General features: G+C 41.5%; 1 protein-coding gene across 1 annotated transcript in view; it reads right to left on the bottom strand.

Annotated features, from left to right (window-relative positions):
• LOC125988406 (teashirt homolog 2) overlaps positions 1 to 9,781 on the bottom strand; it is a 37,263-nt gene extending 27,482 nt beyond the window's left edge. The window contains exon 1 of the mRNA XM_049753563.2: positions 9,188 to 9,781. Within this exon, the coding sequence (XP_049609520.1) occupies positions 9,188 to 9,227 (40 nt within the window). The 5' untranslated portion in view covers positions 9,228 to 9,781. The remainder of the gene's footprint in view (positions 1 to 9,187) is intronic.
• Positions 9,782 to 15,696: the final 5,915 nt, after the last annotated feature.

A 15,696-nucleotide genomic window follows, 5' to 3' on the forward strand; every position in this document is an offset into this window, starting at 1 on the left:
ATGTGAGGATAAAGTTGTAAATCCTCCAAGCTTTAATGTCCTCAAGGGGTGTGGCTATAATCGGCTGTAAGTGCCTTCGAATTTCAAAGAGACAAACTTAATGTTTTATTCTGCTCACAGGTTAGCCTACAGCGAAACATCAGGGGAAAATTTGATGCACTATTTGATCAAATTAGCACAGCTTCGTGGAATTTATCCATTCCGAAGACAGTACAATAATATTTTTTAAGTTTCTCCTGCATTCATTTTCTCCTCTAAATGGCACCATTCGTCATGGACTCATTAGTGAGACAGTCAATTCCAAACGCCTCCAATATCAAACTCAAATCACACTCGGAGCACATTCGTCATCCGGCTGACACCAGACAACTTTATTGTATGCGCAAATATAATACACAGATGAATGAAAGTTTGGGAAAGTTATCATAACTGCAATTACAGATATATTGCACAATGCTGTACAATAGCGGATAAGAGGTTTTAAATGTGCATTTTATACACTGTGCTGTAATCCGAGAACTTCTTCAAGGTGGAATTTCATCCATCTATTTTTATAGCCAATTACACGGCACATATAGACAGAAAATAAGTCAATTAAAAAACACACACTCTCATTCACACCTAGGGATCTATTTCGGTGCCCAACACAAGTCAATGGATGGAATTTTTTTATATTAGTTCCATAGTTAGAAAGGGGTGTTAGCGCCATTGTGAGAGTGAACACAGTCGACTTACTTCCTGGCCAGTGAAACCAGCTCCACTCATTGCCTTTAACTTCTGAAGAAAAAACAAAATTGCAGGAGTTCATGAGTTCACATGTGCCAGGATTAAATACATCACCATCTTAAAAACTTTATTAACTGTACATTTTTAAAATTAACTGTCATAAAAGAGCGACTTATCCAGTATTTATTGTTTTTTGCAAGAACACTAAGGGCCTTCCGATGATATTGAATCAAAGGTTCGACTTTCGAGGCTTTGTTATGTTTCAGGACGTCCCGCGGGTGCGACGGCCCGACACACTCGTCAGCCACTGTTGTTGCTTCTCTTAATCAAGTTGTGAGCACAACACAATTATTCCACATCCATCACGGACACTGAAGCTGTCACCGCTGTTTAATGAGTATCAATTAAGTCGTTTCAACTGACTCGCTCAGCACGTTGGGAAGACACAGGCGGGCGAGTGACCTCCAAATACAAAAGACCTTCAGGCAGAGCGGGCTTAACGTGACAATATGTCGTCGTTTTAGCCCCAAATAATGGCTTCATTTGGATTTTATACGCACTTGTAATCAGGGAAATGCGCAGTTACTACTTTGCCAGCTCACCTCTTTGTGTGAGACGATATTGTTCCTGTTTGGTGTTTGTAAAAACAAAAATTATAAATCTGTGTTTCAAGTCACGAAAGCACAGGCGACCCAGGCCTTTGTCTCGGGTAATACGTATGTTGGCTATAATTGGCCCACATTAATGACAAAACAATAACACAGCTTTGGTTAGAGCAGTTAAAGGGACAGTGTATGGTTTTTTTCGCCATCTAGTGGCGAAATAATAGAATGCAATGACCTAAGTTCGAAGCGTGTGCATTTTGAAGCACGCGCACTACGGTGCCCCAGAGAGACAACATATGTGACCTAATTAGTGATTACTGCACTTAAAATAATATATTTTAAAATATGAGCGTTGATGTGAGACATTTTTTGCACATTACTGACATTGATAAACACTATAAAGACTTTCAGGTTGAACAATGTTCAAAGCACTAAAAGAAAGGATCAAAATTTCCCAACATTGGGTATGTGCCTACTCCATTTAAACAAGGGTCAATTTGATCAAAATTTTCAGGATTTGTCATTAAGAAAGCGAGTGCGAGGGCCCGTTCATTGCTGCTTGCAGCTTCACGTATTATTATTATATTACACTGCTCACATAATAGATCAGCTTGTTTTATGAGCACAAACTAAGAAACATAACAATAATTTTGGATATTGCTGCAAGCTGAATAATTTTGCTTCATGATTCACTCACTGTTCTTTTATCCAAGTGCATTTAAAAGAATCCGATAATGGCTAGTAACCAAATCTCATCAGAGATGCATAAAACCTCTGTTTGACCCGCAGCGCGAGATGGAAGATGGCGGTCTAGCAAGGTCAACGATGGCGACGGAGCATCGACTTGATTCATCAAATTAGGTCGTGTGTAATTGCACCGCATGACGACTCATAAAACACGAGCCGCATAAAGCTGTCGGGGTGCCATCAGCCCGGCGCTAAACGAAGTTACCAAAGGTGCAAAGTTCAGCACTTTATACAGCACCGCAGGAACGTGTCCAGCAACGCGTCTTTTGCTCACATGCGCATCGTTACCGAGGTGACGTGAGTTGAGCATCCCGAAGCCAGAGTACAGTATTATGCGAGGTTTTAGGCTAATTGGGAGTGGGTGATTAATGTCATGCGGTGATCGTTAAATATCTTTGAATAGAATGTTGGTGAGATGCTTTTTCAATTGCACCCTGATTGGCTGTCAAATAACCAATCATATTCCTTGATTGCTGATTGTCATGATGGACTCAAAAATACATTGAAATTTTCACAGCTAAAAAAATTGATAATTACAAGTCAATTTTATTTCTCTTATTTGAAATCAACATAATTAATAACAATTAAATCATATAATTCAAAAAGCAAATGGATAGATTTTTACATTATGTGGTTATCATACTGAAACAATCTGTGCAAACACTCAAAACTAAATTATATATTTACAGATTTTATTTTACCTTTGTGTAAAATTCTTCTTAATTATATGTTCTTAAACTTCACAAAAATCTATTTGAGAATTATTTTTTTCGCTAGCTTGTCATGTTTAAATTATATTTGCCAGGATAATTTATTGTTTTTTTTTTTTGCTATCTTCAAATTAGGGTACCCTCAAAAATCAATTTTGAAATCCACTCAAGTAACTACATTTGGTTCCTAATTACATTATGAAATTAGCACTTATTGATGTAATGTAAAAAAAATAAGATGTAATATAAGAATGTACATTAGACGGTTTGTTGCTGGATTAATTAGCAATCAATTGAGGAATTTCATGTCCAGTTTTATAACAGCTGAGTACGTGTACAGTAAAAAATATACTCAAATTACTTTAAGCTCAAATAGGTCTTTTATATTGCTTTAACAACCACTAGTACATTTAAACAAAATACAAAAAGTGGGCAGAATTGAATGCCACCGTATCCTAACGCTCAGAGCTGAACAGTTTCACAGCCAAATGCATAAGACAGTAAAGTGTCAGCATAAGTCTTTTCAATATTGTGATATTATTCATCGCATTTTTTTTTCTCAGAACCGTACCGCCCAGAGTTAGGTTTATTACTTTTTTTTTTTTTTTTTTTAAATACTACAGCCCGTTTAGGCACCTAACTAGGTTGGGAACTAATTAACAGTGCCCAATAAAACAAGGCATTTTCCTCATCACCTGGATATGAACGTCCCCACGATGACCCTCCCTGAGGATGTGTATCATGTGACGATGATTTTCCTTTGCAATTACCACAAATCACGCCATTAGAATTAGCCACAATGTTTCCATCGTTTTCGCAGTCACATGGAGGCGAGGGGTAATTTACATAATTCATCTTAATTGCGGCTCATCAGAAGTTTGATAAGCAGCAAATCAGATAACTTAACTTAAATGTTTTCTTTGTTTCTTTTTTCCCTTCGTGACAGGAATTTTTGGTGTATCGTGCGCTCATTTCAATCCATTTATAGTGCCGCTTCATTTTTTATTTTTTTTTTAATCAATGTTATTTCACAGCGGCTGCTGAACAAAAGCAGAACATCATTTGGTCTCATTCAGTGTTAGGTACACTGGTCGTCAGGTGAACCTAATCTGTTTGTGATTTGTTTTTAAGGCCTCCATATGGCAGACGCGCCCCCCCCTCCTCTCCCCACCTCCCGACATTACACATGTAGGTCAACAAGTACAAGATGAACGCCTAAATCTCCGTGTATGGAAAAGATGGAAATGACGTGGGGCCACGGGCATAAATTACCAAGACGAGAGCTCTGGCGGGAATGTTCGTCGTAAAAGTAACACACGGCGCATGAGGAAGTGAGCATTTCAGCGCAAAGAACATAAAACAGACAACCCCAACAGCACCGTGTAATCGATTGCAGGCCGACCGTTGCTACTGTATCCTTCACATGGGCACAAAGCATCGGTTTAGCAGGTTTACACTTAACCCACATCCCAATATTCTAGTTATTGTCACACTTAATGAGGAATGGGTGAAAAATCAGAAATTTACTATTTTCTGCGTCACGTCTACATGAATTAAATTGTGTCGTTTGCCTGGAAACTGGCGCATGTCTCAAGAGGACGCCGAGGTGAACGAGTGTAGCGGAGGGAGAAGAAAGTTGGACATTTTTACGTCAATGTGTTGTTTTAAAAGCTTCAGCGGGAACCACATTGTTAGTGCATAATGGCATTTTCAGTGCTTAGTGCAAGAAACTATATTATGTAACTTAAATGAAAAGTAAATATCAACATAATGTAACTATGTAAATGTTCAATGTAAATGCATATGGTGGTAGCTGCACAATAATTTGAAGTCCACAAAATCATTTTTTTCTAGTAATTTACAGAGAAATGGACTCAGCAGAAGTGTGATTATGCAACAAGATAAAGATTTTAGACAATCACAACAGAGGATGTATTTTACCTCCCAAAGAGGATGTCAAAGGGAGAAACCCTCAGAAACAAACAAGAACCAAAAGTCATTTCAAATGGAAAATGCAACAGTTTGGTGAAGTCAATTGATCACACAAAGGTAGTGCGTCATTCCACTAAAAATCAGCTCATGCGCACGAGTCTCGCTTCACCATCACGCAGAAAACATAACTCCATCCTCCATTGGCACAAACAGCTAGCGGCACCTGCCACCATCTTACCTGACTTGAGATTTCTCCTCATTTTACAGTAAAAAGTCGCTGATGAAGAGGAAGTTATTATGGGAAATCTCAACGGTGGGAGAGCCCAAAACTGCATACGCTGCAGCAAAGTGTGCCACGCTCGGGAGACTGCATTTGATCAAAATATTTGTTGACGTCAACCTTGTCGCAGAGAAACACTGAGAGATTTAATGCCCGCTAATGACTGCATCACATTGCAACTTCCTGGACCTCCAGCCGAAGTTTGGTGCCCCAGAACATATTTACGTTTCCACATATTACCGTCAAAATAAAGTTACACAACTTTTCTGCTTTTAATTTTGCTTTTGAGTTTGTTTTTTTCCTCTCCCCTACTAGTTTGGAAGTGAGCGCTTCATACACAACAATCAACACACGAGCTTTAGGTATCCGTATCACTATGCTTGATACGCTGACGGAAAGACGCCAAAATGTGGTGCAGTGTGGATCAGTTAAGAGTGGAAATAGGTCATGTTGTATTCATGGCTGTTTGTTTATTAGCTGGATTACACATGAAATGCTTTCTACCAAACTTTGAGAAATGGAAACTGGGCCAAATTTGAATGCAATAAATATTGTGGCACAAAAACGTATTTGCTAACTAGTAGCTCTAACCCTATTCCAATAATGTGCTGTCCTAAATAAGGATTGTTTGACCTTGGTGGAGGTCTGTTCTCTACTGGATGACTTTTGTCATCTTTTTGCACAATCAAGACGTCAAAAGAATAAAGAATAATTCTCAACCACATAAAGCATGTCAGAACAAATATAGCACTAAGACAGCGTGATCGCTGAAGAGAAGGTGTCAAATTCGCCGGTAACAAAAGAACAAGCTTTGTTAGTCCTTCCTTCAAACTGGACTATCTTTCCCCACCTCAAGTAGATCAACAACATCTGCCTTGATGCTCGGATGTTTTCTGAGCGAGCCACTTAGGAAGAATCTGTGCAAGGCCATTCCCACAAGCTGCTGTCAGTCACGAGCTGGCGCTGCAACACTTAATGCCTTTGTCTGCTCCCCAATTCATCTTGTTAACAGCAAATTGGGTTACAGGCACAGCGCTATTGTAAAAATTAAAAACAACAACAGCGAGAGGGATCCTCCCACGGGTCGCGCAGTAACATATGGCTCCTTTCACTCAAACATGAACCTTGCGCTACTACGGCGCCTTTAAACTGAATAAAAGCACAACATGTGGCTGATAACGTCTCACAGTGATGAAGGTTCATTGCACTCCAAGAGCTCTTCTCCAAAGCGCTATTAAATCCATTTTCATTATACAGGGAAGACCTGCAGTTTACAAACATTCTTTTTATCCTGTTAAAACTTTTACCCCACATGAAGAAAAACTACTGGATGGATGGACGGACGGACAAACAGACTGACGTGCGGACGAACGGACTGATGGATGGATTTAGGATAAATAGATAGTTGGCTTAATGCTAACACGCATGTAAATCCCCATAGATGGGTTAATGAAACTAACACTGCGGCTGTGGTAATTATAAACCTTTGAAAATGTGTATTTGAACATAAGTGGTCAAAAAAATGCTGACAGAGCATATCATAATACTTGCATTTGCGAAAAACGACCATTAATATTTCAGCTATGTTGCTGCAGACTTTTTCTGTGTTTTAGAATCAAATCAGTGTGTACAATATTACTAACTGTTGGTCACGACTCACACTTCAGAATGTGTCGCACAATGCCAATTGATGTATTTTTATTGTTTATATTGCAATTACCTATGTTTTTGTAATGCGCAATACTGTGGTGTGGTGTTTATTTTTTCCCCTGAAAATCCTGCTACATAAATTGTTGGTGGGGGTTTTGCAGTGCTAGACAGACAGACAGACAGACAGACAGACAGACAGACAGACAGACAGACAGACAGACAGACAGACAGACAGACAGACAGACAGACAGACAGACAGACAGACAGACAGACAGGCAGGTTGTTGTTGTTGTGACTTTTGGTTTGTCTCATCAAAGTCATCACCAAAACACTATAAGATAAATAACTTTTTTTTCTAAATTTTGAATTCTTAAATAAATAAACTAACAAATAATCTAGGAAGCCGTACAATTTGACTTTGTTTGGCCTCACCTTTGCTTTGCTTTCGATTGTGTGCCATATTCTAGTGTTTTGATATTTGATCCTTCTCTTGTATTGGATCTCATTAGATTGTGCAGGTATACCTAATATTGTGTGCGGCGGGTCTAGTTATGATCTGACATTTCCATATACACCTATTAATAAATGCTACAAATCCCAGAGGAGCATCCTGACTGCTTTGTGATTGAAAAAAAAAAGAAGGGACATAGCATCTTTAAGGGCTCTCCATCAACAATGAACACATTTAAAAATGTATTCCTTTGCATCTTGTGTGCGCTTATTTCCATCCTCCTTTCCCCTTGTTCCCGCTGCACACATCATTAAACATATTATTATAACATGACTGTCAGCCGCCGTCTCCGCTCGCTCCATTCTTGCTCTGCCAGGTAATCAATTTGTCGTCACTCTCTGTAACCTCAGTAAAGTCATCAAGTGAAATGAGTTACAGCTGCAAAGAGCCTTCAAGAATAGTGGAGGAGGACGAGGAGGAGGGGCGCGGAAAAACGAGAAAAATGACAACGAAGGCCGGGAATATTCCACCGCTTCGCGGCACCGACGCAGGTCTTGAAGATGAAATATTAATGCACAATTTGTTTATCTGCGGGCCCACATCTCACAAGCGCAGAGCTGTTAATTTTCAAGAAGAGGGGGTTGGGGAGAGGAGGAAGGGGGGGGGGGGGGGCTCGCAGACAAGGGATCAGTCAGTCATGAACTCTTCACAGCCATTAGCGGGCCGACATTTTGATGAAGTATTCCTAATGTAGTGGATAGGAAAGAATGAAAACACTCTGCCTGCCAACTTTTGATTGACCATTAAGCCACTGATGAATGTGCCTGTCAGCCAGAAGACAATTACCTCAACAATGAAGAAACTCTTCTGGAGGGCTTATTTGTACGCTCGCACAGGCCCGACACATTTAGGGAGCGTGTAAAGGGATCACTTAGGCACCGTCTAAAAAGTTCCCCCAACCCACTTCTAAATAATGAAAGCAAGGGCTTTTTAGGGAAGGACCACTTTGGAGGTTGAAATGTGGGAAAAAAAATATTCTGTGCGTTTAGAGGGTGACTATATTTGTGTGTGTGTGTATGTGTGTGTGCGTACGTGCGGGCATGTGTGTGAAATCTTAGTATCTTCGTCACGTAGAAAAGCAACGCTATCATTGGCGGAGAAACAATCGCCATCTGCTCCCAGCATCCGCAGCCATAATAAAGACTGATAACTTCTCACAGCTTCACACGCGAGAGAAAAAAAAGGGCATCCTCTGAAAACACTCCTAAGGGGTTAGGTGACAAGGGGGCAAAGGTCACAGATTATGGCACCCTTTGGCGAATTTAGCATCCCCAAAGACTGGAAGTATTTAAGACATATACATATACAATAAAGCCCCTCCCCAAAAAATGAGTCTGTCCGTAAGATGATGAAGAGTTCACAGAGAGTTCACATGCAGGATATACATAGCGGCTTCACACAACATCATACAGCCAAGAAAAGCATGACTTATTTCTTTTACAACTACTACACATTGCAGGCATGCAGGGGATGAGGATCATTGAAAGGGGACAAGTTATACAAATTGTTGATCATAGATAGATAGATAGATAGATAGATAGATAGATAGATAGATAGATAGATAGATAGATAGATAGATAGATAGATAGATAGATAGATAGATAGATAGATAAAGACATAGATATAGATATAGATAAAGATATAGATTAGGTATTGATATAGATAGGGCAACTTGAAGTTGGCTTATGCACCTTGCCTCCAGCTCATTCGCGGACCACGATCTTAAGTGCTGCGCAGAACATGGATGTTGCGCAGGTGTTCCCAATAAAATGCCCCGCGACTATCAGCCATAAAAACTTATTGCGGTACATCAAAAATAAACTTAACTAAATGCATCGTATGTGTCGTATGTATAAGAGGGTCCTGTATGAAAACAAGCCAAAAAAGTTTTTGGAGAGGGAGGAAGGGAGAACTGGTGGGAGGAGGCGCCTAGGTGAGGCGGTGACCATGGCAACAAAGGCAAAACAAGCCTAACAATGTTCCTAATAAAAAGAAGACAACGGGAGTGGATGAGACGTCTTCTTACCCGCAGCCCTTCGAGGCGCCTGCTGCTTCCTGCGTGGCATGGTGCCGCGGGGTGGCCGTTCGCGCGCGCGTGCCCAGGTGCAACCACAATGCGGGGCCACTCTCGTGCGCGCGCATAGAGAGCGCACACGCGCCTGGAGTGCGTGGTTTCGTTTTTTTCTTTTTTGTTTTCTTTACGTCGCTTGTGGCTTGCAAGCTGGCTGCCGGGGAGAATCCAGTTCGCTTTGTGTCGCAAAGCAGATCAAAAATAAAACGAGAGCGTGCAAATCAATCAATATATATTTAAAAAAAAAATCAGAGCTTCTTCCGTCTTCTACGCGGGACAGAGCGCCCCCCTCCTCGTGTCCATCTGATCGCTGGTCCCCGCGTATGCGCGCGCGTCCACTTCCACCTCCGTCGAGTCTTAACGCGTGGTGGAGCTCAAGAAAAAAAAAATGTAGAAAAACAACAAAATAAGGGCTTTTGGCACCGCTAGCGTGGACTGCTGGGTGCCGGGGGTACGGGCAGAGCAGATAGGCGATGTCAGCGCGCAGAGATCCACGCGAGAAACTGAACATTGAAAACTCCTCCCTCCCTCCCTGTTTCCCTCCTTCCACCGGGCCGGACCTGACGACGACGACGATGATGGCAGCGAGACATTTGTGAGAACAGATAAGCAGCAGTTTATTAAAGGAACAGGGGCTGCGTGGCGCTTGCTGCCATGCACATGTCTTAACAGGGATTGTTTGTTCCAAACTGATTTTGTACCTAACTTTTTTTCATTACCCACTATCATGATCATGTTGGATGGTCCTCATTTATTATGAATAAATAAATAAATAACAAAAATATCTCAATTGTCATGATGTAACCTAATCTCCGCGACTTCTCATCCTTGAAAATGTGCTATATTACTAGAACAAGGTGCTGTGCCTGCAGGATTTGGGGAAGTATGCATGTGACGACGCTTGAGCAATGGTGATTGATTAGTATGATATTATTTAGTAACATCAATCGATGGCTATTGCTGAAGGCGTGTAATTGAAGCCAGCTAACATTACTTCTGTCATCTTAAATGTTACAACTGCTTTCCCGGCTGTCATAGTTTCCCGCTCGCTCTCTCCTGCAGTTTCAAAAGCATGCATCGTCAGTGACCCCTTCTCTGCCTGCCCGCTGCTGCTTGTAACCTGAAGGTACCAGACTGTTGCTCTCACAGTAATGAAGACTACAAAAAGCATTTTTTTTTTTTTTTTTTTTGCAGCATCTCAACTAAGACTCCTCAATTTGCTGCTCTTTCTTTTGGAATGAATGTAAGAAGCCAAAGAAAAAGCAGATTGGTAGTACCTTGTCCTCTAATAGTGTCAGTGTCTGTGTGCTCGCCCCTCCCTTCCTGTGTCTACTCGCACGCTATATACTAATCACAGTCACCTGCCTCTCGTTACCTGTCGCGTATATAAGTCCTGTCTGCGTGTCACTCTGGTCGGATTGTTCTCGTCTCTCGTCGCGTCTGTCGTCGCCGTTCCTGTCTTTATCTTGTCTTTTGTTCTGTTAGTCTTGTCCGTAGTCGAGCTTCTTATAGTCTGTCTTTGAGTTCTCCAATAAACCCTGGTCCAAGCTGCATTTGGTCGCCCTGCTCCATTCCTTCCAGGGGTTACTTTTAGATCAGTTTTGACTTGAAACTATTCTTATTTGGAGGACAAATCAAATGGAGTCGTATTTCAGTATCCTCAGTTCAAATTGGCGTGCTTTTACTCAAAGTTTGAATTTCATGTGTGGGAACATTTGGAAAGTGTCTCTGTCTCCCCTCAAAATCTGCTCATGACTTCATCCAGTATGAAGCCGAGGTGATGGATGACTTCATTCCAGCGAGACAACAGTCCTCAGAGATCTGGGCTCGGCCCACAATACAAATGGCTTCCTGATAATATTCCATCAGCCTATTTTGTGTCTGTCACTCACTCACGCCGCAGCCGATACCGGAGACCTCCGCTGAACTCCGCCTGAACCCCCGCGATCAATCACGCCTCAGATCATGCCTGAGTCGTACCTGCCTGACAGCTGCGAGCACCTTGTGTTTACGCAACAACCGCCGTCCCCACCCCAACACAGACAATACACACACACACACACACCTTATCATTCCCAACATTTAGTGCTGGTGCCCACATCTTGGCATGTTCCTTGAAATTCAGAGTGTTTGCAGCAGTGCAGATGGTGACAGTAGATTGATGTCCTCCTTAGATGCATGATCACAACAAATAACTATTAGGATTCACCAAATGGAAGTTAACGTGAAAGGAGATTTATATATATATATAGAACCGAGGCTCCACTGTGTGTGTATACACATATATATATGATAAAAGAAGGGGCAAAACATCAATTTCTGAGTGATGTTGGGGGGGAAAAAGGTTCCAGTGATCTCCGTCATCTGTTACATTCAGCCCTGAGGACAGAACACGTTGTGTAGCACAAAGCTGCTTTTACTGCTTTCAACAGCAGCGACTGTCACGTCAACTCAATCCACTTTGCTTGCATTCAAATGTGATGTGGCTTTTTTTCTATGAATATGGTCATCTCTGACCCCCTTTGCTTGCTGAATGCCTTCCAGAAAAGAAGCCACAAGCAAAAAAGTGTCATGGGTGTTGTTTCTATGATCATACATTGTAGCCTTTGTACACGGGTCTTATCTCATTTCATTTTGATGTGCTTGTCAATCATGCAGCATGTTTTTTGTTTTTTGTTTTGTACATCTTCAGAGTTTGACATAGATCTTTGTTTTCAGCATTTTGTTTCCTCTCCCTGAGCGTAACCGGTGAAAATCAAGCAAGCGTTTTGGATGATGTTTCACTTTGAAAGGGATTAAACTCTCAATTTCAATTAGAGACTGCCTGTCATACATGAATTTCTAACATTGGATTAAACAGTCTGTGGTTTTCCCAGATGTCGTCCTTGAAAGAATACTAGAGGATTAAGATTCATTCATTGAATACTTTCGTCTCGTTCCAAGGTGAAAATAGGAGCGAGGATGAGGTTCCCCCAACAATTTTAATACCCATGTAAACCTTAATGCTCATCAGGTAGTCGAGGCATTCAACATATCAAAATATTCTTAAAAACAAGACTTTATGTAGTGCAAAATTTCACAGGGAACAAACATGCTTTTGTCTCAATACCTCAAGGATCAATAATTTTAGCACACTTCCCACACCACTGCAAAAACAAATTCTTGTTTTGATGGGCAGCCCTAAGAATTACCCCTCAAATCACAGTGAGGGGATGCTCACAGCCAGATTTTCAGAAATAGATAAATAAAAATTATGTTATATCACACTCGATCGATAAAGTGAATCGCCATTGTTCCCAATGATTTGCGATTTACCCACTTGGGAATTTTTCTGTTGAACCTAACAACAATGTTAACGAATGAGTAGCTAGCGCCGGATGCTAAATCAGAATTCCAAAGTCAAATGCACGCCCACAGCTTGTTGTCCCGTGCATTGTCCAGAAGTTATGGATGGCATGTGGGAAGTGAGTGGAAGTGTGCTTCATCCTTGCACAGCTCATGGAAGCATTAGTATGTGTTTGAGAATATTTAGCAGAATAATTAGCATGATATCCAACGGTTAAGGAGTCGGTCGATGAAGTCTTTGTTCCCTCACTTTTTGATGATTATGACTATAAATTCACATCACAAAGTTCATCTCTATAATATATTTGCTGTTGACCACACACATGGCTACTGTGTATAATATTAAACTGGCTTAACATTTTTCAACTTTTGGCCTGATATTTTCACACAAACTAAAAAGACATTACAGATTTTAAGCTAGCAAGACCCAATCGGGCACCAAACTTTAGTGGTTCTATTGTATGAAGTATAATTACAAAAAATATGACTACAATGAATTTCCAGTGAAGCAAATCCAGTCACAGAAAAAAAGGTCAGGGAAATTGAAGCTAGGACAGGATGTCCCGCTGACCCACACGTAACCTTTCTCATCACATCTGCATTTAAGCGAGTGAAGCCGTCAGCCATTGTGAAGCGTGTATTGTTGATCTATTGTTGGCCATGAAGCCAATAATAATAATAGAAAAAAAAAAAAACATGCGAGCGATCGCACTAACGTTGCTGCTTGACCTATTTCCTCTCGTGTAATGTATCGTTAAAGCAGCCTTGTGAAAACGCTTAATTATTCATGCTTGATTTCAGAATGAAGAGCTTTGAGAACATGGCTCCACGGGAGGATTGACACACGCAACACACATATGCACACACACGCACGCACGCACACACACACACGATAACACACGAACAAGCACACTTACACACACAGTTTTGTGCATAGCGCATTAAAGCACGAGTGAAGATAAATGCCCTGTCAGCGCCTTTAATGATTTATTTCAAACGTTCCACTGGATCCAATAAGGTTGCAAATCCATGGCAGGTAATTGTTTGTACAGAAACGAAATTGGAGGGCCTTTTGTTTTGTTTTATTGAGCACTGAACTGAGCAGAGAACATGCTCACCGCAGAGGGGTATCTACTGTCTTAAACAAAGAGAAACAAACATTTTGAATCAATGCGTTTCTCATGACGACAGTGGGCAACTTCCTGTATGAGAAGAAACGGTCTTTACTTCCTGTTGAAAGGTTGTGCAGTTTACTCAGTAACTCAGGAGATAAAAGAAATGTGCATCTCTTGAACACATGGTTTTAGGGCGGTCTTTCCCCCAGGGAACATGCTTTTTTTTTCTTAGCTACTAAAGTGTAATTGCACATCCACTACAGTAGGTGGCAGCAGAGCTTTCATTATCTGATTATGTTCAGGGGGTGGAATATGATTTTTTTTTAGATAGTTATTGAGCAGAAGGCCAAATAACATCTAAATATTCATTGGGGAGCATGGTGCCGAGTGGTAAGCACATACCTGCTTCACATTCGAGAGGTTCTTCTCATACTCCGGACAAACTTGACCCTCAGCTCAGAACTTGCGCTGGCCCATTTTTGCCGACCTAGGGTCGAGGGAACAGTGCGTGTGGGATTCGAGCGATCCAAGGATGCTGTTATGGCAGCAGCCTGTCAGTTGTCGCTCCGCATCGTATTTAGTGCGCCCGGACAGTGCGTCCACGTTGGGTTTGTCAGCGTCTATTCCGACCCGACCTGTCTGCTTGAGCACATGGCAGCGCATGCTGATGGACGTTTCCAGCGCTCCTTCCCGGTGTCCATCACTCGGCTCAGGACGTTTGCCTGACGCGTCTTCCTTTGAGCTCCTGAAATCTGTTGACAGCTGCAGAGGGTGGTCTGCACTTGTGTCAGCCTCCATTACGCCAGACGGGACGGGATCCTGACGGGAGGGATGCGGGTTGCCTGCTGTGCATAAATGCTCAATTGCGGTCGATCGATCACTTGCTAATAGGTTTTGAAAATTGACAACAATGCGAGAAGAAGGATGAGTAAAAGCACCACTGAGGGTTTTTCTTTTTGGGCAGGATTTTGAAAATACAGCCCCAGAGGGCTAAGTGAAGGTGGGGCTTCGGGGCATGGCTTATTTATTTATTTGCCGTCAGGCCGGTTTAGAGTCACTCACAAGAATTTTCATGTTTGTTCCTTTGCAGGCACTTCATCTCATGTTTGTTCTCTTAATTTGCTGCTATCCTCTGAAGAGGAAGACGCACTATTTAATTAGCGTTCCCTCTGTTCTGCTGAAAATGTTTTATGTAGCGAAAGGGTGTGTGTGTTTTTTTTTTTTTCCAGTGGTGATAGAGGCGCCGCCCCCCCTCCCCTCAAGCTGCCCCCTCCCCTCCTCCTGAAGAGGACAAGTTCAGCTTTTAATAAACACGTAATAAGAAAGAAAACAGCTGGTAGCGTCTTCGCAGATGGCGTCGTTCTTGGCATCTCTGAGGAAGGGACCTCACTCATGCAGATGGCTCATTATTCCAACATTTGGTGATGCATATTGCACACAATTTTATTCCAATGCTTAACAACCAGGATAAGCCGTACAGGTGTTACTAAGGCGTCTTCAAAGAGTTCAGACCTCTTCAATTTTCTTCACATTTGGGACGCGCCAGCCTTATGCTGCCATCGGTACGGTTTTTCCTCCGGAACTTTCACCGTATCCACACAGGATGTTTGGAAAAGTGAGCATTCAAGCCACCATGCCAAATCTATTTAGATGGCGGACCCTCTAAAGAACTTCTAAAGAACTCTAAAGAATATCTTGGTTCAGTGAACATCATAGGAGTCGTGCTTTTACTTTATTTTGTTGATTTTTTTTCTTTTGGTAAAATCTAATGCAAAAAATGCAGCCTTCAAGGAAGTTAGGAGCTGCAGCATCACTTGTTGTACATTCTTATTTTTTGTTGTTGTTGGTTCATTTTTGTCAGAACATGCCGCAATATGTTGAACATAATCTATCACTGACCTATGAGTAATTATTGGAGGCAAAATGCAGCTAGGCCCAAAATATGAAAGAATCCAATGACTCCCTGTAATGTATTATATGTTAGATACCAAACTACTTTAATAT

This window comes from Syngnathus scovelli, chromosome 2 (genome assembly GCF_024217435.2).
Source record: "Syngnathus scovelli strain Florida chromosome 2, RoL_Ssco_1.2, whole genome shotgun sequence".
Lineage (NCBI taxonomy): Eukaryota > Metazoa > Chordata > Actinopteri > Syngnathiformes > Syngnathidae > Syngnathus > Syngnathus scovelli.